Genomic DNA, 26,647 nt, shown 5'->3' on the forward strand with positions numbered 1-26,647 from the left:
TTCCCACAGTGCATTGTATGAATTTACGTACGACCACATGGCCCTGCGTACGACGTATCAGATTTTTAAGCGATGACGCATTTTTTGTCTTGTTGGAAGCTGCTGTCAAACCGGAACAAGAAACGCAGACTGACAGGAAAGACTGGGAAGAGGCACACCGACAAGAAACGTTACAAAGACGACAAAATTCAGACACAGTCATTCTGGTCGCATTTTCCCTTCTGTGGTAAGAAATTCGATTCCTATATACACCTCCGTGTTAGTAATTGGTTGCTGCGTGTTTAATTTCAGCGTGAAACCATTACACCATCATTTTAGTCAAGCTAATGCTAATTCACGCCCCTAGTGCATGAAGACAATGGTTTACTATTTATTCCATTCAGATTACGTTACTGTAATTTAAATGATTAAAAACATAAAAGGCGTTCTCTTTGATCATTCTGGCCACTTGCTTCGTCTTTGGGTCGTGTGTAGTAACGCAAATGCTCAATGCAATCGTCTGTATATATATATTTTGCATTACATTAGAGTCATTGCCATTCAGCTGCAATCACTCTAGCGCAGTTAAAACAAATCACGCTTTAATTAAGTCAGTAGTATTTATTTCATGAAATGCTAAATCTCGCCTTTTGTGTTGACATTGCTGCACATCTTGTGATCAAGCTTTGAGGGGGCGGGGCTTTGTCCAAGATGAGCCCATTTTGAGTGATGCAATATTTACACCCACTTGGACACGTTGTTTTGCTACTTTCATAACACAGTGTGATGATTCCTGAAACTTCATATTGACATACCATGCCAACATACTAAATTCTTATCATTTCATGGAGAAATTAATGTAGTTGACTATCTAGCTTTCACAACATGTCCATTTGTGCTGTATGATGCTTTATAGACACTGCAATTATGTCAATTTTAGATGTCAATCACTGAGGTCCTGGACCAGGTGGACATGGACGGAGCAGAACTGCTTCGGTTGCAGTTTGATGACGGCCTGGACGGGCCTTCCGAGGACCCGCTCTTTGCTTACGTCAGTAGCCTCATTGACTCCTGGCCCCCCGACCGTGACGTAAGGCTTTCGGAATTTGTTGTTTTTAATGCATGAGCTGATACGAGAAAATGAAAAGGCAAAATTTTGCATTTAAAATGTCAGCACTCGCCATATCATCAAATCCTACAACGCATCAGGCTTTCTCTTTATCTTTTTTTAGAAATGACTGTAGCCACTTAATGATATTAAATGAATATGATTCTCAGGGCTGTGGGTTAATTATTATATAACAGATTTTATTTTGTGCATCATGCCTGTAGCCACTTAATGATTCAAATGAATATGATTCTCTGGGCTGTGGGTTAATTATTATAACCAGGGGTGCACATATTTTTTTTGCCCAGGTTCTCAGAGGAGGACGTGGAAGTGTGACTTGGTCCTCATTGAGCTTGAGAGCCGACCCGCCTGATGCGATAAAATTATGACAAGCTTTAGTTAGAGCCAAATACCTTTAATTAATTATATTAACAATTATTGCCTGATTAACATCAACTGGCACAACAAAATTGCCATTACTTTGAAGTGAAATGTAAAGAAATAAACATAAAAGCAGTACTAATTCAAAATAAATGGCATTATGCGGCTCCCACATTAACTCCAAGCCTTTGTAAAAGTGGGATGTCCTCCTCCTCATAAAAACTCTCTGAACGTGCATGTTTAGCTTTGTGAAATGCGAGCAAAAACACGTTTGTCAGTGCATGGCGCTGCTCTTCATTAACTTTATTCCGCCACTTGTCCATAGGGCGAGTGGGGTGCTGCCTGACATCGATAGTTTGCCTAATTGCCACATGCTGTTTTTTTCGTGCATTTCAAAGTTTGGATGGCTGAAATTCTTTGACCCTACATAAAATGCGCTGCTCTTATCAGCGACATTGGGATTCTCACAGCAAATTTTGTACCACATATCCGTGCGAGCATCATTTGCTTCTAGCCATGGTACCTCCTGCAGCCACTTTTCAGCAAAAGTCCTTTTTTCGGTAGCTCCGGTGACGTTTCTGTTGTCTGTCTGTCCTTTGACGGGGTTGGGGGAACACGGAAATAATTACTCAGTGGGGCCTGCCTCCGACATTTTGAGAAGTGATGAGCTCGTGTCCGCCACAAATACAGTGGTCAGCCATCGGTACACAAAAGCGTATGGAAGCCGTTGAGGGCCAGCGCGTTTGTATACGTCCAATACGCATGCGCGCATGCGGACCACTTATGTGCCCCCCTGATTATAACAGATTTTATTTTGTGCATCAGGTCTACATTTTTTGTTTTATAAACTCTTTGTCTTGCCTCTGATGGAAAAGAGGGCGAAATGAGTTCAAAAGCTTAATCAGAACTGGTACTTTCTGTGACATTGGTAAGTGTAGTTTCTCATTACAATATAGAATAGAATAGCCCTTTATTGTCATTATACAGTTGTGCAATTAAATTGTGGAGCATCTCCCTTTATAATAAGTAAATATCTCAAAAGTGACTTGCAAGTATAAATGTATAAAATCTAAATAAATGTAATAAAATAAAATGTGTACGAGATAGTCCTTTGTTCAGGCAGTGCAAATAATTGAAGTAGCAGCAGTTGACAGTGAAGGCATTGGACTATTGCACGTTAATATTGCACGTAATAGTTTTGCACATAGAATATGTTTGAATAGAAGTGAAGTAGCAGCAGTTGACAGTGCAGGCATTGAATATGTATATATGTATGTTGAATATGTTAATATTGCACGTAAGTAGTATTGCACATAGAATATTGCATGTAAATAATATCTTGTTCTTTGCAAGGCAAAGCCCCAGATAATGAATATTGGACATTGGGTGATGTGGTGTTACATACGGTAGTTCAGGTTGGAGATGGCTTTAGCAAAGAAACTGTTCCTCAGTCTGTTTGTTCTTGCTTTTAAACACCTATAGCATCTCTCAGATGGGAGCAGTTTGAACAGCTGGAAACCAGGATGTGAGAAGTCATTGAGGATGTTTAGAGCTCTGCTGAGGCACTGGGTGGAGTAGAAGTCCACAATACAATACAATATGAGCAATACAAATATGGGGGGCGTGTTTGGAAATGGGTGTGTTTCTACAAATAGGGCTATAATTTCATTGTTAAGAGCCGCTTACGTGAACCTTCTCTACTGGGACGTGGTCTTTTGTGAACCCTGGCCTCATAGTTATGAGACCTATGGGCAGACTAGGCATGTGCCGGTATGAGATTCTGACTGTATCTTAAGCAAAAATATCACGGTATTGCAATTACAGCTCTAAAATGTGCTATTATGAGATATCTGGGCTAAAAATAAATTCCATTAAACAGGATTTTATATTTCAAAACATATTAGCAAATTGTAAAATGAGTATAATGTTAAATAAATAAATAAATAAATAACTGAAATATTCTAAATAAAATCAAAATAAATGCAGTCATTTAGGTTAGCGTAAACCATGGGTGGGCAAACCGGTCCTCGAGGGCCGCAGAGGGTGCTGGTCTTTGTTCCAACTGACCCAGCACAGATAGTTTAAATAGTTTATCCAATGAGGTTTCAGCAGAAATGAGAAGCACCTGCCTGCAATCGACTGATTGCACTTCAGATTGGTGAAAATGTGTCCTGTTAATGGGTTTCAACAAAAACCCGCACCCACTGCGGCCCTTTGTGGAATAGTTTGCCCACCCCTGGCGTAAACCCACAGCCACAGCTAAACATTATTAACATCAGAAAAAAAATTAATGAATTATTTTCCATAAAAACACATGTGTACACACTCTCTTACTCAGACAGTTATCAGAGAGAGAGAGAGAGAGAGAGAGAGAAAAAAAAAAAAACATTTTACCACCGATAGACACACTAAACACGCTGGAGTTAATTCGTAGCTGGAGGGAAATGTTCACGACAGTGTTTACTAACCTTTAATTTTGTATAAATGAGAAATCATATTGGGGGTATTGCCTCCTCAGCAGCCACCCTGCGCAAACATGTTTACATGTCTGGTGGCCCTCTTCCTCTAAGCCGCGGCCGTCTGTAACTTTTCTGTCGCTGCAGTATTCCCCTACCAGCGATTTCATTTTTTTTCGATGGGGGGAGTTCAGGAGTTTCACCTCCTCAAGCCATGGTGTAGCACAGCTGACACACTGACAGTGAGCAACAACCAGTGGGGGAGGGTTGAGCCTTGCAGCTGCAAGCAAGGGATTTCTCCCTGCATTTTTGGGACATAAAAAATAGCTAATAACGTAGGGACGGTATGACGTAAAATTTTTGCCGTTCTAAAACCTTGACGTTTTCATACCACGGTATACCTTGAAACCGATAATTGTCGCATGTCTAGGAGAGACGTGCCTCAATTTCCAGACGCGCCCCCGTCTTGCAAGCCGCAGACACATGCAATTACAGTTTGTATGAGACCATAACAGAGAACATAACAACGGCAACCACCACTGTCAGTCATGGTTGCCCAGAGGTTGCGCTAGACTTTTTCGTTGTCTGTCATTTTGACTGACAGGGTCATAAAAATCCGGTCATAATCTATTTTTACCCATCACTTAAATTTTTAAAATGTTAATAATGACATATTCAATAGTATTTAGTTTTCATTCATCTTTAATTAATATTCTGTCCGAACAAGCTTAACAGAGAATCCACACCGCGCCATCACACATCAACCAGCTGTGCGTTATTAGCGCCTAGCTTGCCTTGAACACGGCTTTTTAGGAAGGGTCGGACTTGACAAGTCATTAATAAAAAAAAAAAAAAAAAAAAAAAGGGTTTGAGGATAAGCCTGAGAATGATCGGTTTTCTCTCTGCTCCATATAAGCAATATTTCAACATTGCTTACACGGCCGAGAGTCGGGGCAAACTGCTCGTATGTGTGTGTGACATGCACGAACAGTGCGTGCATGCTATCGATCCATATACTTTGAATATAAACCTGTATAGGGATTATTTATGCCTGTTATTTGTGTCCTCTTTTTAATAAGCAAAATATGATATCCCTGGAATGACGGATGACAGCCAGCATGTGTGATTGTATGGTCATTTGTTTTGATGCTTCTGCGCATGCGGGTCGTCTTGCTCAGTGCATGTCGGACTGCGAATTAGTGTGCATGCGTAATACTTGAATGGTCTCAATGGACAAAGGCAGTCTGAACGGGCACGCCAAAAAAACAGATATGACAAAAAATCGGATTCGTGCATTAAGACCTGTAGTATGAACGTAGCCATAGGCTTGTTGCTGTTAAAAAGAGGACACAAATAACAGGCATATATAATCCCCGTTTAGGCTTATATTCAAAGTATATGGATCGATAGCATGTCACACACACATACGGGCAGTTTGCCCCTGCTCTCGGCCGTGTAAGCAATGTTGAAATATTGCTTATATGGAGCAGAGAGAAAACCGATCATTCTCAGGCTTATCCTCAAACCTATTTTTATTTTTTTATGACTGTTGTCAAGTCCGACCCTTCCTAAAATGCCGTGTTCAAGGCAAGCTAGGCGCTAATAACGCACAGCTGCATCGCTACCGTAGCTACCGTACCGTCTCTTGCTTTTTGATGACGTAATTGCTGCATTAAATCCGATTTGCGGGACTGGACAGTACAGACCGACGCGAAAAATGTAGCCCAGATCGGATTTAGACCACATACGAAAGTGACCCAGATCGGATTTGAAATGGTCACGTTCTATGTGACTTGTCACGTTCAGACCGTCAAGTTAATGCCTCACTCGAGTCGGAAAAACACGAAAAAATCTGATTCGTGCATTAAGACCTGTAGTATTAACGTAGCCTTAGTTCGGACGCTCAGTTGCCTTGACATTTTTCCGAGTAAGGCCAACGCCAATCATGCATCAAGAGAGACAATAGCTAATTGATATGCTCACTCGCCACCCTGTGGTCTGGGGTGTGAATTGCAACCCGTCAAAATGACGGATGGACTTCAGTTTTTTCCGTCACCGTTTTAAAAAACCGGTCAACGACGGAAAATATTCGGTTAACGCGACCCCTGTGGTTGCACAACTATCCATCAACCATTGCGGGTGGAACAGATAATACCAGTCATTACAGTAGATATATTTCAAATTTAACTATATTAAAAATTTCTGAGGTGGGAATGGAAGCAAAGTAACTTTAAAGTAAGCAAAACTAAGCAAAATAGCATGAATGAGCTGTGTGTTAAGCCTCACTTCGTAATGTATTTCCTTTTAATATCAATGTATCATCAATCACGATGCGTCTAATCAAATGTCAAATACATAATGGATCTTAATATGAAAGGTTTAAAGCCACCAACAGAAATGTATCCAACATGATGTGCAGTCAGACATATAAGATAAAACGATAACACAAGAAATCCTTTGTTACGGTTAGTTTGGATGATTCTATCACCATTCAATTGTTCTATCATTCTATCATTATTCTAAAATAATACTTTTAATAACAAAATAAGGCTGTGATACACACAGGCAGACGACAACATTACTAGCATTGGTTTATAGCATACATCTAAAGGTGAATTTAAAGTATTTTCCAAATGGTAACGCATAAAAGACAAGGTAACATTATCAAGACAGAAAAAAAGTATTAATGTTAACTAGTACCTTTCAAATTTAAATGACTTAAATGACTGATAAATGTTTTTTTTTCCCTCCATTGAATACTGAAGATACACTCCGGAAGTTGAGTGACATCACTGTGACTAGGGCTTATACAGTACTTGTAAAACGCCACTAGGTGACGGTATCTATCTACAAACACAATCCTGTTCCCTTTTCCCAGACTATAATTGATTACACTTAAATATCTGTTTTTTGTATTAATTAGATTTTTTACAATTGAGTTTCTGTTACTTAAAGCAACGTCTCAATGTCAGTGTACCGTTCTATCGGTTTATATTGCTCGTTTGGGTTTTTCGTTACATGATGCACGGCACAGTCCTATATGTAGACACATTATTGTGCTCGTGCAAAACATGGAGCTCAACTAAGAAGTGATTTATGAAGTATTACATTTTTGAACAGTTCCTCTTTGGGCTCAGGTGCTCAGCTTGTTGCAGGAAGGGGACAACATGGAGACACTTAGTCCTTCACACTCCCCAATGGGCAGCGACAGCGGCATCTCCGACTACAGCAGCAACGCAGGCCGCGTCGAAAACGGCACCCCCTTGGGTTGCCCGAGCCCCGAGAGCGGCGACATCGATTTCTCGCACAGTCCCAACTACTCCAATCCGAGCCCAGCATGCTCCGACCCTGTCTTCGTCGCTGATGAGCTGCAAGCAGAGAGCCCGGAGGCTTTGAGAGTTCAGGCGGATCACAGCTACTCTTTGACCAGAGGCAGAAGCGAGGACATGGATCTGCTGCAAAGTGTTTGGGCAGAGAAGCCTGATACAGATATCTTCATTGATCTGGGTATGTGCCAATATTGAATAATTACTTTCTATCATCATCATATCAACAAGACTGATCAGGCAGGCATTAAACTCACATTTTAGTTTAAAACAGTCCAGGCCTAAGACCCTTAACTAGTGGTAGGCCTACACTTTATTACTGCTGCCTCTTTAGGTTGAAACCTAACTGTGCCCTCTGCGGGTTGCTGCCATCCATCCATCTTGTATGCATTTCCTCTATATTGGCGTCATGGGTGAACTTCAAGCTCACCAAGTTGACCTTGGAGGAGAGATGGGGCATACCCTGGATTGGTCGCAGGGCACATATGAGTGATCAACCAATGATACTCAGATTTGTACCTATGGGAATTCTGTGGAAAGTCATTTTCCAGAGTATTGTGTGAGGCCTAATGCCCAATTTTTGGCTCGAATACTACAGCTTGTTAGAGTCATTAGTAAGTTTTATTTGTGTACAGCACTTGGAACGCAAGTCAGTTGAATAACTTGGTAGTTCTTTTTTCAGATGTTAATTTTCATGATACGTCTCTTTAATAACCACCACAGATAATCTGGTTACTGAGGAAATGGCGAATGACTTTGTCAGTGATTATGCCAGTGAGTTGCCTTGTACACTGGCCATTGAGGACTCAACGCTGGAGGCAGTGCAGCACGACAACACAGAACAGGTGGGTCCATTAAAAAAAAAAAAAAAAAAAAAAAAGATTCATACCATGTTTGCAAATGTAAGACAACTTGCAAAAACTATTATTGTCACTGCTTTTCAGTTCGACTTTAAGGAGATTGTGCTCTCTGAGGAGGAGAAGCGGCTTTTAGCCAAAGAGGGCGCAACAATTCCCACAAATATGCCTCTTACAAAGGTAACCTTAGTGGATAAATACTGTATGATTGTGAGCAGGGATGTGGAATCTGAAGCCACCTCATAATTAGTTTTGGTGACAGATTAATTATACTTCTTTCCTTCCATATTCTTAAATTCAGATAAAACAATGGATTTGTAGTAGGCCTGAACGATATTGGAAAAAACTATTGTTGCGATTTTTTTGAGGTTTGCAATATACAGTGGTACCTCTACATACGAATTTAATTCGTTCCAGGACCTTGTTTGTAAGTCGAAATGGTCGTATGTCGAGCAGGATTTTCCCATAGGAATACATTATAATTCCATTAATTCGTTCCAAAGCCTAAAAACATACACTAAATTCTTAATAAATACTGCTGGCACTGTTACAAATGGCAATTAAACATAGAAAAACAAATAAGTTATAAATAAATAATTCAGAATAATATAATAATAAGAAGAATAATTAATAATTATTCCTGTAAATAATGTAACGAATCGGATTCTAATATGGCGGACACTTTTTACTGTCCCTGAACGCACCGCGAAGCTGACGTCTCAGTGAGATAGGTCGGTGCGGTAGAGATAATACTTTCGTTTTCTTGAGAGCAGTCAACTGCTTAAGACAATGGGCGTTTTGTGTTGGATAAGTTCTTAAATAAATGATAAAAACGTGACGAAGCTGGCGATTTCCTTGGCAATGTTACCACCGATAATAATTGTCACCTTAACTTATAAATAGTGGCGAACGGTGGTCGGAAGAGGACCATGGAGCTGTATTGTTGAGCCAGTTCAGGGACGCGCACCCCAAGCTCATATTTTTCTATAACTTGCATCTTCATTTCAAAGGTAAGCATCACTTTTTTCCTTGTTTCTCCAACTGTATCAACTTTTTTTGAAAACTGTGTTGATTTCTCACACAAGAAAATCCACCGTGCGTTCGTTTGCAGTGCTGTCATGTCGTCGTTTTTCGAGCAACTCGTCGGATGTAGAAACAAATGGCGGCTCAAATTTTACGTCGGATGTCGAAAAGATCGTGTGTCGAAGTGATCGTATGTAGAGGTACCACTGTATTGCGATATTATATTGCGATATTAAAATATATATATATATATCTTTTTTAAAGAAATTTTCACTAAATGACTTGAAAAGCTGTTTGGAAATACTTTACATAACACACCGTGACCACAGTGTATTCATATAATACCGTTTCATTTGTGAATGATGAAGATTGCTGTATGAAGGGATCCAGGAAGCCATGTCTGCACAAAATAGATCATTTATTGAACACAATATTTTACACTTCAACAGCAGCAAATACATTAAATGATAAATAAAAGAGCAGGAGCATTAGTCCCCTAAGTTTTTGACAAAATATAACAATAAATAAAAACTTCTGTAAAATAACAACATAGTTGTCAACACATTTGAACAAAAATATTAAATATGACAAATAAAAGAGTTGTTCACAAACTATAACAATAAATAAAAACCTCAGTAAAACAACATAGTTGTCAACACATTTGAACAAAAATATTAAATATGACAAATAAAAGAGTTGTTCACAAACTATAACAATAAATAAAAACCTCAGTAAAACAACAAAGTTGTCAACATATTTGAACTTAAATATTAAATCTGACTAATAAAAGTGCAAGTGCATTAGTCCCCTGAGTTGTTTACACAAAATATAACAATATAAAACTGCAAAACGGCAACAAAGTTGTAAAAATATTTCAACAAAAATATTAAGTATCAAAACTTTATGTGCAGCTGTACTATATATAGTTATTTGAAAAATACGATTTACAATAAATTTAAATATAAAAGAAACAGAAACTCAATTGAACTTGTAAATAATTGAACTGAATAACTGCAAATAACTGTGATGAATAACAGAACCATTTTAACTCCCAAATTTCCTGCCTTCCTGATAGCTGTCACATGAATAAAAAGAAGAAAAGACATTCCTGCAGCTGTGTTATGTATTTGTCAGCAATTCTCAACTGGGTCTCATAGGTTTTTGGCCAAGACTATTAGTTTATCCACTATAGCAGGCTTGAGACAAGAACGTTGGCACGTAACAATGTTCCCACCTGTGCTAAAAAGCCTCTGATGGGAAGCTCGTCGCAGGAATGCATAGATACCTGCGTTTTAAATGGTCCCACATGTTTGACAGATTACTTCTTGTTGAGGGGAACCACGGCGAGGCACTGTCGACAGGGCTGTTTTTTGTCCCTTATAGTCTTGTTCTTGCCAAAATACATCCAAAACTCCTTTTGGATACAGTCTTCCTTGCTCCTCCAACGTGTTGCTTGCTTGCTTTCACTTTGAGAACGGGCCCTCCTCCCTCCGCTCTGCTGTTCGGCCCCTCCTCCCTCCACTCCGCTGTCGCAGGGGGAGGGGGAGGAGCCGATGACTTGCTGGAGGGAAAGAGAAGCTGTGCGCTCTCCTTCCCTCTCCTTCCTCAAAACAAACGTTTGTGGATTAAAAAAAATGAAATGAAAAAACTATCGCACGTCCTTGCGATGGCACTATTGCACATGCGCACATCGCGATGGCGATGTTTAAACGATATATCGTTCAGGCCTAATTTGTAGCCATGCCCTCAGTGCTGTCTTTTGGAACTTTACTAAAATCACACAAAGCTCATCACACATCAATAACAAAAGGGACCCTGCTCACAGTACTGTGATGCTCTTGTTCGCAGGGCCTATTAACTCATTGGCTGCCAGTGACAGCCATAGAAATTCAATCTGTTTTAACTGTGATTCCATCACTGTCACTGGCAGCCAATCAGTATGAAAGAACAAACTCGAGGTGTCATTTTATTTCCTCATTTTACTGCATTATTCGATGCAGTTGAAAGGATGAAATTATTATCGTAAACACTATTTGTATTAAAAACACTTGCTGGCCATGAATATAAAACAAAATTTGATGTTTGCATCCCACTCTAAATAACTTGATGGTTTTACTGAGCATCCTATCATGTTTTGTACGCAGGCTGAAGAGAGGACCCTGAAGCGAATAAGGAGGAAGATTCGTAACAAGCAGTCCGCTCAGGAGAGTCGCAAAAAGAAGAAGGTTTACGTTGACGGCTTGGAGAACAGGTGAGAATAACTAGTTCTTGTCTTGCTTGTACATAAGACTGAGACAGTGACAAGCAATGAGCTTCAAAGCCTTGCTATCCCTAGACAATGATGGGCTTTCAGGTGAATGGTATTACTCGCTCACTGGAGGGAATGTCATTAATTTGCAAATCAAATAATACTATTTAGCATCAGACTGCTGTGATCTTTTAAAAAGGGATTTTCTGCTAGTTGTTAACTTGATCATGATTAAATGACTGAAACCTCTGTTTTTCTCAGGGTCGCCGTCTGCACCGCACACAATGTGGAGCTGCAGAAGAAAGTACAATTGCTGCAGAAGCAGAACATGTAAGAATCCTTGATGATGCGCTGTGTCACATTGTTAAAAAGTAACACGAATTCACTCCATGTTCTTCCTCACAGCTCTTTAATTGAGCAGCTGAGGAAACTGCAGGCAGTGGTGAAGATGTCTACCTTGAAGTCCAGCACGACAAGCACATGTGTCATGGTGAGAGGAAGTTTCTCATCATTTCTATGTTTTACTTTCCTTTTTCTTCATCCGGTATACTTTCCACCCTCCAGGTGTTCCTGCTGTCTTTTTGTCTCATCATCTTCCCGTCTGTCAATCCATTTGGCAGCAAAACGGACAAGAAGGAACTCTACCTCCCTTCTTCCAGTAAGTGCTCTCCAACTAAACTTGCCTTATGCCATTATCAGGGTCATGAAATAAACACGGCAGAAACAAATACAGTGGTACCTCAACATACGATCGCTTCGACACACGATCTTTTCGACATCCGATGTAAAATTTGACTCGCCATTTGTTTCTATATTCGACGACATGCTCGAAATACGACGACATGACACTACCACAGACGACCGCACGGAGGATTTTTCTTGTGTAAAATAATCAACACAGGTTTCAAAAAGGTTGGTACAGGTGGTGAAACAAGGAAAAGGGTGACGCTTACCTTTGAAATGAAGATGCAAATTATGGAAAAAAATGAGCAAGGGGTGCGCATCTGTGAACTGGCTCAACAATACATATCCACGGTCTTCCTCCGACCACCGTTCGCCAGTCTTTATAAGTTGACAATTATTATTGTGGTAACATCGCCAAAGAAATCGCCAGCTTCGTCAGGTTTTAATCATTTATTTCAGAACTTATCCAACACAAAATGCCTACTGTAGGCCTGAGTTGACGGTTTTCTCAAGTAAAACATTGAAAGTGAAAGTAACTCAAAACCTCATCGCTCCCTCTCTCAGCCATATCAGCCACATGGGGGGTTGGGGGGTTCACATACAGCCAAAAATGTCTGCCACATTAGAACCCGATTCATTCATTACATTATTACAGGAATTATTATTATATTACTATCCCGTTTTTTTTATTCATAATTTATTTGCTTTGCTATGTGTAATTGCCATTTGTAATAGTACCAGCAGTATTTATTAAGGATTTAGTGTAAGTTTTTGGGGTTGTGGAACGAATTAATGGAATTATAATGTATTCTAATGGGAAAATCCTGCTAGACATATGACCATTTCGATTTACAAACAAGGTCCTGGAGCGAATTAACTTCGTATGTAGAGGTACCACTGTATATATTTATGAGAAAAATTTTTTTCCAACTTCCAATATGACTAAACATTGAACCTGAACTGTTTTAACATAAGAAAATAAAAATGAATAAAATTGTAATAAAAATACATATTTTTATAAATGAGATCTTAATGTTCAGACTCTTAACGGGCCACCCACCAAATTTGACACGAAAACGGCATTTGTTCTTAGATTAGATGCACCGGACTATAAGCCGCAGCTGTTCTCACTGTCTTATGGGATATTTACAACAAAATATTATTAACCAGTAACACGTTGACAGCGGCATCATGAGACTGTCATAAGACCAAATGAACCACTATAATTGCTTGAAAAAGCTTCATTTGGCCATCACTGCTCCCTTGGAGGAGACAGTCAACCTTTGCTGCCACCTGCTGTAAACACTGTTGTCGTCCAACATGCTTCTTAGTAGACGTGGGAATCTTTGGGCACCGAACGATTCGATTACGATTCAGAGGCTACGATTTGATTATAAATCGATTATTGAGGACACCCACAAACCCCCCAAGCTATTCGCTGCTTTTAATGTTTCGTACATTGGTTACAAAAATTGTACAAAAAGCCTCTCAGGCTTAAATAAACGACTATTTCAGTATCAAGTTAAAATTTCAAAACAGTAAATAAAATACTTAATGTTGTTAATCAATCGTTAAAGTTGTTAAAATTACGTGAAAGTTTTAAAATTATTTTATAGATAGATTCAAGTCAAGATTTTGCCGATTTAGGAGTATTTTAGATAAAAAAGTTAATTAGGTTTGCTTGGACTGTTTGCTACAACAGCCTTCTAGGGAAGTCTCCTGCTTTAAGATGGCGGCTGTTTACTAACGCCGGCAAGTCTGTCATTTCGCATCTAGTTTTCAATACATGTGCTGCTAACACCGTCGAGTTTGTCATTTTGCATCTAGTTCTATATACATATGATACCTATTATCTACCGTAGCATGATGTGGACGTAGTTTGTAGCGGCTGTCGGCAGCAGTCGGGTATTGTTTTTTTTTCTGTCTAGTGGCATGAGTTGAGCCAGAGCTGTGACTTAAGCATTGTCATTACCCCGGTAATGACAAGCATGATGTTTACTCTCTGGACGCAATGCGGTCCGTACCTCATTGCGTCCTGAAGACTGCGCTGACTGTGTTTTGGTTCCGGTTTACTTGACATATTTCAATAATGGGAATTTGGATGTTGGTGAATCGTTCTCGAATCTTCCACGGCCGGATTGCGAATAATCAAAGAATCGGAAATTTCGCACACCTCTACTTCCTAGCATGCATTGTAGCGATACAGATGTAAATAACAATTAAAAGTCATGTTCTGTGCTAATTATTTCTTCAGTTACTGTTCCAGTTGTTTCATTAATTGCTAGTTATGGTATTTGGTAAGACTTTATTTGACATTGGCGCCATAAGGTTGTCATAAGACTGTCCCATCATAGTTATGACATGACAGTACACTGCCATGAGCATTAATGAATGCTTATGGCAGATGTCATTTTGTGTCATCCGACAAATACATTAATTCACTTTAGAATGTATGTAAAAGATCTGAGCTGGACATAAATGGAGTTAGTGACATAATTTTCCAGATGGCACTGAATTACATCAGTCATAAGCATTCATTAATGCCCATGATAGTGTCATGTCATAATTATGACGGTCTTATGGCAGTCTCATTCATTAATGCCCATGATAGTGTCATGTCATAATTATGACGGTCTTATGGCAGTCTTATAACGCCGCTGTCAAATAAAGTGTTACATAACCCAATAAAACAACAAATAAGCCGCACTGGACTATGAGCCGCAGGACTCAAAATGAGGGGAAAAAAGTAGCGGCTTATAGTCCAAAAATTACAGTAGCTATTTCTAAATTGATCAGATTTCGATAATCAGATGGATAACCTATCCACTTAGTCTTTTATTACATGAATTTTCATGCTTAAAAATGCTTTGATTAATTGTAACTTTGAACAAGTGGCTCATGACCACTGGTCATTCACTGTGTAAACAATTCATAAAAATAAAACGTATGCGTGTGACTCCAACGTTCATTTTAATCTACTTGTGAATATTTGTAGATCCTTGGAGCTTAATAGATGATTTTTCATATGATAAAATTATCTACAACAGTTTTTAAAGTTCCTTGTATAACAATTTAAAACTTCTCTTGTATTGTATTACATGACTCCTACGTTCATTTTAATCTACTTGTGAATATTTGTAGATACTTGGAGCTTAATAGAAGATTTTTCATATGATAAAATTAAGTTATCTACAACAGTTTTTAAAGTTCCTTGTATAACAATTTTAAACTTCTCTTGTATAGTATTACATTAAAAATGTTCTATTATTGTACTTTCCTCACTAATTGACAAGAAAAGTTGGAAGTCGATCTCCTCCATTATATGATAAGGTTGTAGGACATTTCAAAGTGGGGATGTGCTTTTCCTAACTTACTAACATACGCAGTATGTAGTGGGTTCACTGTTATGATTGGTCCTGGTTTTGCTGATGTCATTTATACGCAAACGAAACACTGTTGTGCTCCTTTGAAACATTTTAGAGGAAAAACAATTACCAATGCATCACATAAAAAATGAGACACAATGTTATCATCACAAAGAAAAGGAAAACATTTGATTGCATCTGGCGTCAGTGTATTTGTCATAAAAAAAAAAAAAAAACTTTCAGAACTTTCTAGTAACCATCCTCCGGTTTCTGTTTTCTTTATTGACAATCACAGTCATTTCCCGAACTTTGCGCTCGCTGCCGTCAGAGAGCACCGACGCAGTTCCCTACCTGGAACCCGAAGACGATGAGCCAGATCTTCACCTGCTTCCCCAAGCTGAACTGGAGAACATCGATGCAGTTTTTGCAGCCAGTAATAAGAATCATACCCCCGACTACCAGCGCGTGGAGCAGCCCGACTCAGAGACAGCCATCAATGGCAACTCTTCGACCGATTTCCCCGCTGCACCGCAGGTGGGAGAGGTGACACCGGGGGGCTCACAAGAAGCCTCCCAAGATCCTGTAGCGGTGGACGCTGTGTCGTATGAGGTCCCAGGGTCCAAGGCAACGTGGATAGACCGGAATCCTCCGTCTGTTATATTACAGCAGCACCGTTCAGATGAGATGTAGCGTGGTTGTGTATATGACCACCAGATGGAGCTATAATATACTGTTTGTACTTGAGGGAAAACTACATTGGGACACAAACATGGAAATGGCAAAACCGCCGCTCCCTCCCAAACAAAGTTTTTATAGTCAATAGTAGTACAATTTGTAGTTTGGTTCACAAATATTTTTTGGACAAGAAAATGTAAGTTATTTCCAAAAAGATACGCCACACCAAATTGCAGTAGTTTCCTAAATATATTTCCCGATACAGTAATATATATAATATTTTAACTGCTTCTAAGTCAACCAATGTTGTTGAATTTATCACAATTCAACTTTAGGGGTGCTACTCCACTTATATAAAAGGGAAGTTCAGCCTTCTTATAAACTACTGTTACTAGATTTGCACTTATCCAATCATGTTATAAAAATTGAAATGGCCATTCTCAGTCTTGAACAAATTTAAGTACATGCATGTATTTTATAGGCCCAATCTCCATACAAAGCAAAAATAACGACGGTGTTAAATAGGTCAAAGATACACCCAAACTTAAAATGCTTAACTACCTTTCATCATTCATTGCTTGATAGAAGATTAGGCTGCTTAATTAAAGTGATTTGTCTCATTTGCACCACAAAGCCATTGCAGGGCATTTGGCCATGTACAATAGATGACTTGTTAAGTGTTTCCCTTGTAGCAAGGGGTTTTTTTTTTTTTTGAGTGTCATGTGATGTCCCCCCCATACGATACCTGTTAAGATGCAGAGCCATCCTTTTTATATACACGTCCTAATTGCATTCTTGATTATGTACAAAGAAAAATGTTGCCAATTAAAAATGTTTTGCAGTTCTCTAACAATACCCAAAATGTCTGTCAAGCATTTTTAGTATATTTCTATGTTACTGTAAATAGTAATGGCATGTATACTGTATTATGAGCTGATGAGATTTTATTTGTGAATAGGGGAAAGGCACTGATTTCAGAAAAATGGAATGTAAATATGAAAATGATTGTAACTTTTCTGTACATTGAATCTTTATGTTACGGTAATAAAGTTTTTATGTACCTTGACAGTCCTTTTTGGCTCTTAACGCTCACAAGCTTTCCACACAGGCACAACTTTTAACATGGATTTAAAAAAAAAAAATGTAAAAGGCCACACATAAGGAAAAAAACTACTCCCTGGACATGCAATTTATCTGCCAGTGCTTGCCGAAAGTATTGGCACCCCTGCAAGTCTGTCAGATAATGTTCAATTTCTCCTAGAAAATGATTGCAGTTACAAATGCTTTCGTAGTAATGTATTCATTTATTTTGCTTGCAATGGAAAAAAAACAAAAGAGAATGGGACAAAATTAAAACATGATCATTTTACTAGGGCTGTCAAAATAATCGCGTTAACGGGCGTTGATTATTTTTTTAAATTAATCACGTTAAAATATTTGACGCAATTAACGCACTAGGCCCGCTCAGATAGATTTAAATGTCTGTACAGTGAAAGGCCAACTTGTTAATTGTGTTTTATGGAGTTTTTCCGCCCTCTGCTGGCGCTTGGGTGTGACTTGCATATGTTATGTGGCGTAATGTCGCCTTCTGCTGTCGATTCAGTGCAGCTGATTATTTGGGTTTCGGCGCGCTTTTCTGACGTGATTATATATGTCGACGCGAACTCACACTAATAGACAGTGCTATTCAGTAGTGACGGGATCTGTCGTTCACTTGAGTAAACGAATCCATTCCGGTTCGTTCAGTAAAACGATTCGTTCAAACGAATCGTTCAACGAATCGTTCGCCCCCCTCATCTCCCTCCCCACCCAAATGAATCGTTCGGTTAGTGAACGGGAAGTGACGTTGCCGAACGAATCACCAAAGACCGCTTCGCAGTATAACTGAACGGGAAGTGACATTGCTTGGTCCCTCCCTCTCTTGCACATTGACCACTCGTCGTAGTTTCAGAAATGAGTGACAGGCGATATCATTCTGCTCTCAGAGACAGCCTCGTCTCCCTCCCGCTGCTGTAAAAGCGAGGGAGAACTTCCGCGTCGTCTGTCCTAGTTCTATGGGCTCAAAGTCATGGCTCGTGCTTGCATTTCGAATTAGGACACGGTTAAACATTTTCCTTTTGAGGGGGAAGTCGGGGTTTGGGGTCGGGGGCGCACGGACTTTCTTTAGCATGATCTTGCTCACATATACAATGCTGCTGCTAACAGCCAACGCGGCATGCCTGCTGTCACGAAAATAAAAATAAATCGAAAGTTTAATTTCTAATTATGGAACGGCCAACACATCATATTAACCTCTCGCTCTGTTGTATTTTTGTTTTTTATTATTAAGATGATCGTTTTGAATTTTTGCACTGGTATTAATAAATAAAATAATCCGGTCAGCTCCCCTGTCGTCCCCGCATCTCAGATCGTCAAATGCTGACGAGAAATAATTGTTTGCTTTATGATTTCGCCTTTCTACTCTCATTAGTCTGTTAAGAAAAATGTAGACATATTGCGACATCTCCCGTGTCCGCGCGCTTTGTTTTTGGGGCGCTTGAGTAGCACCTGATGGACGGATTGACATAATTTGTCAAACCAACCGACACCCTCTGACACGAAAAAAAAAAAAAAAAAACACTCGGAAAAAATTGACATGTATATACAGTTTCATTGCAAATCAGTATTATGGTGATCATACTAAATATTATTTTTTTTCTGTGCACATATGAGGTACATATCGCTGCCATGAAGCCTCCATATAGTGACAGTTCTCTGCCCGCTTCACTGCCGTCACGCGACCGCAGCTCAGGTTTTGCTTGCCTCGCAGCTACGCGTGTTTTAAATTACTGTAAATTTGATAGTATATCGTCATAGGCACAGTCCCGAGTCTGTTGAGAAAAGTAGAACACTAAACCATGCTCGCTAGATTTGTGTGGTGTTTTTGTCTTTTTGAGCAGCATTTGATAGGCTCCACGTTAACAAATATGTGACAAAGTCGTTTCCTTTCATTTTATGACTCGTTCACCGCATAGTCATTACTGGAAAGTCAAGTTAGCAGCAAGCCAGGTCAGGAACCGGAGGACCGAATCACTGAACGGGAAGTGACAAAACTCAGTCTTTCCCCCCTGCCTGCACGCTGGCTGCTTATTGGCCACACGTGGAAATGAGTGACATACGCCATGATTCTGTTTCCGCTCCCTCCCCTGCCCGCGATGAGGCTGGCGTCTGATTGGTCGTGTGCGATGTCAGAAGACGCTGCCGCTTGCTCAACGCCCTCCCACGCAGCGAACAAGCGCCACCAACTTCATAGAACGAATCAGTGCAGATGGTGATTAGTTCGGTCTCGTTCACCCAAACAATTCGTTCAAAAAGAACGAATCGTTCGCGACCGATACAACACTACTATTCAGACCAGCTAACGTCCGCATCCAGTATTCAGTGGCAGTTCTCATAGCCCCATCACACTGTTTGTGTCTAATACATGCATCGCTTGTGAGTTATATTCCTCCTTTGTTTATATTCATGAGCATTAGATAGTTATTGATGATGTGTATTTGAATTTGTTCACATATATGGTGAAATGCAGTTACATTGTTAGATGCTTGTGAGCTAATTGGCTAGTGCTACTGCTCAAATGGACACGTGTGTGTACATTTTATGTTATTTTGTGATTTATGCAAGTTATTGACACATTGCCTTGTTATTTTCAGTTTTACAAAAATACAATAAACGTGCTCCTGTCAAAAAGAGATGACTTCAGTAAAGCCCATGCAACTTTGCCACACCGTCTGATTTCTTTTTGGAACTTATGTTCGCTATCTGTCAATTTGTGTACTCACACACATTGAGGACAGAATAGGGCTACTAGTTTATTTTTTGATTGAAAATTTTACAAATTTTATTAAAACGAAAACATTAAGAGGCGTTTTAATATAACATTTCTATAACTTGTACTAATATTCATCTTTTAAGAACTACAAGTCTTTCTATCCCTGGATCACTTTAACAGAATGTTAATAATGTTAATGCCATCTTGTTGATTTATTGTTATAATAAACAAATACAGTCCTTATGTACCGCATGTTGAATGTATATATCCATCTTGTCTTATCTTTCCATTCCAACAATAATTTACAGAAAAATATGGCATATTTTATAGATGGTTTGAATTGCGATTAATTGCGATTAATTACGATTAATTAATTTTTAAGCTGTAATTAACTCGATTAAAAATTTTAATCGTTTGACAGCCCTACATTTTACATAAAACTCCAAAAATGGGCCGGACAAAAGTATTGTCACCCTTTGAAAAAAAAAAAGTGATGTTCTTCTAATTTGTGTAATTAACAGCACCTGTTACGTACCTGTGGCACATAACGTGGTGGCAATACCTAAATTACACTTGCAGCCAGTTAAAATGGATTAAAGTTGACTCAACCTCTATCCTGTGTCCTTGTGTGTACCATATTGAGCATGGAGAAAAGAAAGAAAACCAAAGAATTGTCTGAGGACTTGAGAAGCAAAATTGTGAGGAACCATGGGCAATCTCAAGGCTAGACGTCCATCTCCTAAGACCCGAATGTTCCTGTGTCTACTGTGCGCAGTTTTATCAATAAGCGTAAAGCCCATGGCACTGTGGCTAACCTGCCTAGATGTAGACGGGAAAGAAAAATTGACGAGAGATTTCAACGAAAGATTGTGCGGATGGTGGATAAATACCTTGACTAACATCCAAACAAGTTCAAGCTGTCCTGCAGTCCGAGGGTACATCAGTGTCAACCTGTACTATCCGTCGATATCTGAATGAAAAGGGACTCTATGGTATGATACACTTGTGACCCAGAGACATAAAAAAGCCAGGCTGGAGTTTGCCAAAACTTACCTGAGAAAGCCAAAAACGTTTTGGAAGAATGTTCTCTTGTCAGATGAGAGAAAAGTAGAGCTTTTTGGGAAAAGGCATCAACATAGAGTTCACAGGGAAAAAAATGAGGCCTTCAAAGAAAAAAGCGCGGTCCCCACAGTCAAACATGGCATAGGTTCCCTGATGTTTTAGGGTTGCTTTGCTACCTCTGGCACTGGACTGCTTGACCGTGTGCATGGCATTATGAAGTCTAGAGACTACCAACAAATTTTGCAGCATAATGTTGGGCCCAGTGTGAGAAAGCTGGGTCTCCCTAAGAGGTCTTGGGTCTTCCAGCAGGACAATGCCCCAAAACACACTTCAAAAAGCACTAGAAAATGGTTTGAGAGAAAGCACTGGAGACCTCTAAAGTGGCCAGCAATGAGTCCAGACCTGAATCCCATAGAACACCTGTGGAGAGATCTAAAAATGGCAGTTTGGAGAAGGCACCCTTCAAATCTCAGAGACCAGGAGCAGTTGGCTAAACAAGAATGGTCTAAAATTCTAGCAGAGCATTGTAAAAATCTCATTGATGGATACTGGAAGCAGTTGTTCGCAGTTATTTTGTCTAAAGGTTGTGCTACCAAGTATGGCTGAGGGTGCCAATACTTTTGTCCTGCCCATTTTTGGAGTTTTGTGTAAAATGATAATCATTTATTATTATTTTTCCCATTCTTTTTTTGTGTTTTTTCATTGCAAGCAAAATAAATGTAGACATTACCACCAAATCATTTGTAATTGCAATCATTTTCTGGGAGAAACTCAGCATTATATGACAGAATTGCAGGGGATAGAATACTTTTGGCCAGCACTGTATATCCCAAACCAAAACGACATTTTGAAATCATAAATACAGTTTTCAGAGGGGCTAAGATTCAATTGCTTACGATAATCGTTCATATTTTAAAGACATTTAGGCATTTGTTGTTGGGGGATACAAGATTTTTTATTACTCCAAAGTCATCCAAGTCTGCTTTGTCAGATACACGCCACAGCAAAGTCCCGTGCTTGGTAAACAACACTTGTACTGCATTAGACATGACATCAGCCCCCTTCTGTTTTTTTAAGGGGGAAGTAGAGGCAGGTGACTCAGCAGCATCATATGACTCATGATTACAAAGCAACAAGCCCCGACTAGTTTGTGTGGAGGAAAGGTCACAATATTTGAATGGCCTGAAGGTGGCGTTGTAAGTCTAGCTATCCCCTCTCTACAAAGGAATAAAGTATATAGTCCATGCAATAAAAAGCTGGTAATTGGTTAAAAGGCTGATCTATCCACTATCTCTGCAACATATCCCCATTAGGTGTTTTCTTTGTTTTTTCTGCATGCTTGCTTACTGGTTTTTGGCGTTTCGGGCAGAATATACTCGAGTAATAAAATAAATAAATAAACAGTGTTATCATTTCTGTTGATGCAACCTGCTGCAATGTTTTAAACTAGGGGCAGACTTTTATGCTCAATGACCACGTTTAAATATAAAAAATGTGAAAAGAAAAATAGAAAATGTTTATGAGGCATTAATACACGTATTGTCATTGTCATTTAATGAGAATTAATTGAATTGGACGTTTTTGTTGATATAAAGCAATTCATTCATTCAATGCCATTCACAGATAGACATCAAATGCATTTAAACTGCGATGGTTGGCACTGAATTATCATTTTTCAATACCATTGACGGCGATAGACGAACAATCTGTTTGGACTGGGAGGGTTGGCAACAATCGTTTGTCCACCGACGTCAATGGCAGCCAATGAGTTAATTTAGAAATTTAAGTTAAATCAGTTAGAACACTGGGAAAGTTGTTGATCTATTTGTTGTAATATATCAAAGCTACTGTATGGTCAAAGTAAAAACATTTGGCAGCAAATACTTTTTGGTAGAATCATTTATTTATTGGGAGGCTGTATTTTAATAACATGATACGCACTACAAGCTAAAAGGCGACAGAGGTCTGGCCTCTTTGCATAGTCAAGAAAAGCCCCCGTGGATAAACTACACGCGTGGCGACAGACGGCTAATTAAGCTAATAGCCAGTTAAAGGGAAATAACTGGCGTGTTTTTCACTACAGACATCACGTAGGGCGCTAGATGCACAATATCAGAGTGGGTGGCGTTAGTAATAGGTGGCCATCTTAAGACAGTACATTTGTCTGGCGTGTTCTTCTGCAGCGAAGCTAATGTGAGTAATTTTCGCCTCTAAAATATTATTTGTGAATTTTTGACCGATTTTCAAACGGTTTGATTGAAAACAAACCGTATTAACGTGGGTGCATGGCTACGGTTCCGACTGGGTGTTGAAAAAAAAAAAAAAGAATTATTTTGGATGCAGCAAACTGACGTTTATATATAAACATATATATATATATATATATATATATATATATATTTTTTTTTTTTTTAATTCGTTGGAAAATCGGTTGAAAATTGAGCAATTTATAGCTACAGTATTTGAAAGCACACGCTTCTTCGAGTACTGTTTAATGCTATGTTTATCGAACGATACTGACACAAAACGGCCGACAAATAATAACGGCCGTCCCGGTTGGGTGACAGCGCGCAGCGCGCATCTAGCTCTAAAAAAATATGATCTAAATGGCTCTCAGGTCCCCCTGACCAGACAGGTGGAGTGTGAAATAGGCAACAAACATGGGGGTGCCATGCATTTCGAATACACTACCATGCAAGCTAGCTTGTTTATTGGAGCCAAAGAAAGAGACGTCTGTTGGCATCCAATGAGGTTGTTATAAAATGAGCTATTTATAGTCTGTTAATTCCCCGAGCTGGGAAAGTCCTGCACTTTGGAAAAGGTTGCACACTGATCACCTCTGAACCCTTCCCTGCATTAAATTCCCATGCGTTCTAAGTCTCAACAGGTCTTGGAATGAGAAAATTTGAAGAATATTCACACACAGAAATTAGTTCAATTCCAAGCATCCAGTCGTCACGTGGTAAGCCTTTGTTTTGTAGGTTATACAATAAGTGGGAGACCGATTTTTAAAAAAAAATCCGTCAAGAGGAATGTTTGAAAACACGATAAAGAAGCAAACAAGGTGTAAACATGTTTTGCAGTGCACTCCTTTTGACTTTCGAATCATCCATAAGGTGACAACACGACACTCTTGATCGATTTTACTGCTTAATCACACCAGTGGAGTTCACCATATCTCACTGTCCCTTTTGAACGTGTTTTTGTACTGCGGTTATGTTGACAAAGGCAAAAGGAGGTGGGGTGATTTCTTGAAAGTTCGTAATCCTTCCCCGCGTGGGCTTGTCAACAAACCTTGAGCTGTAAATGCGGGTGGCGGGGAGTAGGGAGGGGGGGTGGGGGGGACTTTTGCTTTCCTCCTGCCGGCTTGCTTTGCACCAATCAGAGAGAAGCGTGAGCGGAAAAGCCCACCCCTTGCCGAGAAACGAAGCTGGGCTCTCTATAAAGCCTACCACAGCTCGCTCTGAGCTCAGAATAACGCCAGAGAGGAGAATCAACTTTACCGCACTGGAATACACGAGATCCACTTGTCTTTTTTTCATCCTGTGCTTGCTCGCATCACGATCACGCGTGGATTATAACTATGACTCTTGAGGAGATCCGCGGACAGGAAAGCACGATGGAACACAACGAGAGGTGAGTCTTGGACGGATTCTGAATCGATGTTTGATGTTTTTGTGGAAGCGCACAGTCATCTAACTGATGTTCTCGTGGAAAAGGGTGCAAAGTGCTGGCACGGCACTGGAGGAGTTGCTGCTCGCCGCTAAGAAGCAAGACTACTTGACAGTCGGCGTGTACGAGTCGGCCAAAGTTATGAATGTGTGAGTATTTTTACGCATTATTATTATTATTTACACACGATTCACAAGTCGCTGTGCAGGTTCTTACCGTCCTCCTCTTCCTCCCACAGCGACCCGGACAGCGTCGCCTTCTGTGTGCTCGCCACCGACCAGGAGCACGCGTGCGACATCGCCTTGCAAATCCACTTCACGCTCATCCAGGCTTTTTGCTTCGACAACGACATCAACGTGGTGCGCGTCACCGACATCGAGCGCCTCGCCGATCTGGTGGGCGCCGACGAGGGCGGCGAGCCAAAGGACGCCCACTGCATCCTCGTCACGGTAAGGCTTGTCTCCAATCTCGTTCTGAGATCAATCAATATTTCAAGACACGAGCTGTTTCTTTATACTACGCCTTATATGGTCACATGCAAAATGAGACCGCTGATGAAGAGCTAATAATGCCCATATTCAAGCTCTTGACGTCACTCACTTGGCACACATCCGTCATATAATTACTATAAATAATTACACTTTTTATAAGATATACTTTATTCATAAGGCCTAGTCACATGGTTCTATTATGATATAGTGGCAACATATGCTTTCATGCCTTATAAAAGGCTACATATGGTTGAGGTTGTAGCCTATTACCTCATTGGCTGCCACAATCAGAGTTGCTTTAAAAAAAAAATAGTTGACCAGCCCAAATGGACGTCTATCACCGTCAGCAGCACTAAAACATGATCATGCAATGCCTGCCATCCCAGTTCAAATTGATTTGATGTCCAATGCTGTCAATAACAGTGAATAAGTTGATGAATATTGCATTTATTTAAATATTTTCTTTTTGTCCTCCTATCCAGAGCCCCAGTGCCAATCCTTGGAAGGACCCAGCTCTGGATAAACTGAGTCTGTTCTGCGAGCAGAGCCGCAGCATGTGTGACTGGGTTCCCACAATCACCTTCCCTGAACGCTGATTCGGTCATTCTCCCCCAATCCCTTGAAGATGCATCGACAACGATGATGATGAGAAAGAAAGTCAAGGCTTCACTCGGGTGTCCCAGGCCTTTCCGCCTTCTGTTTGCCAGGATTAAAAGGCTGCGTGGCTGGAATGGAAGCTAATCATGTCATTCCCAACTCCCTGACCAATCCTGCTTCCACGTGTAGGGGGAAATAGCCTTCCAGCCAGTGCGATCTGGGTCAGGATGTTGCGGATATACCCTGAGGGAAGAAAGACTCAGAAGCCAGTAAGGGGGGTGCCTCAGTGGTGTGGCGTGAGAACACTCTGAGAGGCGTTGTGAGAGTGATGACTGCCCACTCGATGAATAGTGAGAAGACGTCGGAGGTGCGTGGGCAGGGCTGCATCAGACTGTGAAGAGGTGGATGTGAGAGTGCGGAGGCTGGACCGGAGCTCATCAGATGGGAATGATGCTGTTCCGGGAGAAGAATGGCTTACAAAAAAAAAGACTGGACTTTTTCTTTAAATGCTGACATCAGTAGCAAGAGACTTGTGGAAAATCTTGATTTGAGCTGCACCTTTAATGGCATTTTATGAACTTTGATGATCTTTTTTTTCTTAGAAACTGTGTCAGCAAAGCAATGCGACAATTATTTGGGAATTTGCACGCATTCTGTTCATGATCTGTGAATAAATATTTGAAATCAAATGACTTCTTGATTCACAAGTGTTCTTTCGCGAGCAGCTTCTTAACAAAGTGTATTCAATACACAGTATGCAAAGTGCACCACCAAACAACATCGTGCCTTAAGTTATGAACTGATTGATTGAGGTGTGATGTCTTAAGCGGAAAAGCAATTAACTCGTGTATTCAAAAGGGATTTGTGCAGGCTGTATGCAAAACGCCTACTTGATCATTGCCAGTCCTGCTA

General features: G+C 40.0%; 2 protein-coding genes across 2 annotated transcripts; both read left to right on the forward strand.

Annotated features, from left to right (window-relative positions):
* Positions 1-72: 72 nt before the first annotated feature.
* Positions 73-17,173, forward strand: creb3l3l (cAMP responsive element binding protein 3-like 3 like). Its single transcript, XM_057832709.1, has 10 exons — positions 73-226; positions 920-1,069; positions 7,062-7,431; positions 7,974-8,095; positions 8,195-8,287; positions 11,275-11,381; positions 11,640-11,708; positions 11,784-11,868; positions 11,943-12,036; positions 15,723-17,173. The coding sequence occupies exons 2-10, from the start codon at positions 920-922 to the stop codon at positions 16,115-16,117; spliced, it is 1,485 nt and encodes a 494-aa protein (XP_057688692.1). The 5' UTR covers positions 73-226; the 3' UTR covers positions 16,118-17,173.
* A 7,261-nt stretch (positions 17,174-24,434) lies between these two features.
* On the forward strand, positions 24,435-26,424 carry gadd45ga (growth arrest and DNA-damage-inducible, gamma a). The gene is made up of 4 exons (XM_057831969.1): positions 24,435-24,611; positions 24,695-24,796; positions 24,886-25,096; positions 25,621-26,424. Exons 1-4 carry the CDS (start codon positions 24,559-24,561, stop codon positions 25,732-25,734), a joined length of 480 nt encoding a protein of 159 aa, XP_057687952.1. The 5' UTR covers positions 24,435-24,558; the 3' UTR covers positions 25,735-26,424.
* The last annotated feature ends 223 nt before the right edge of the window (positions 26,425-26,647 follow it).

Source organism: Corythoichthys intestinalis, chromosome 3 (assembly GCF_030265065.1).
Source record: "Corythoichthys intestinalis isolate RoL2023-P3 chromosome 3, ASM3026506v1, whole genome shotgun sequence".
In the NCBI taxonomy this organism is placed as follows: Eukaryota; Metazoa; Chordata; class Actinopteri; order Syngnathiformes; family Syngnathidae; genus Corythoichthys; species Corythoichthys intestinalis.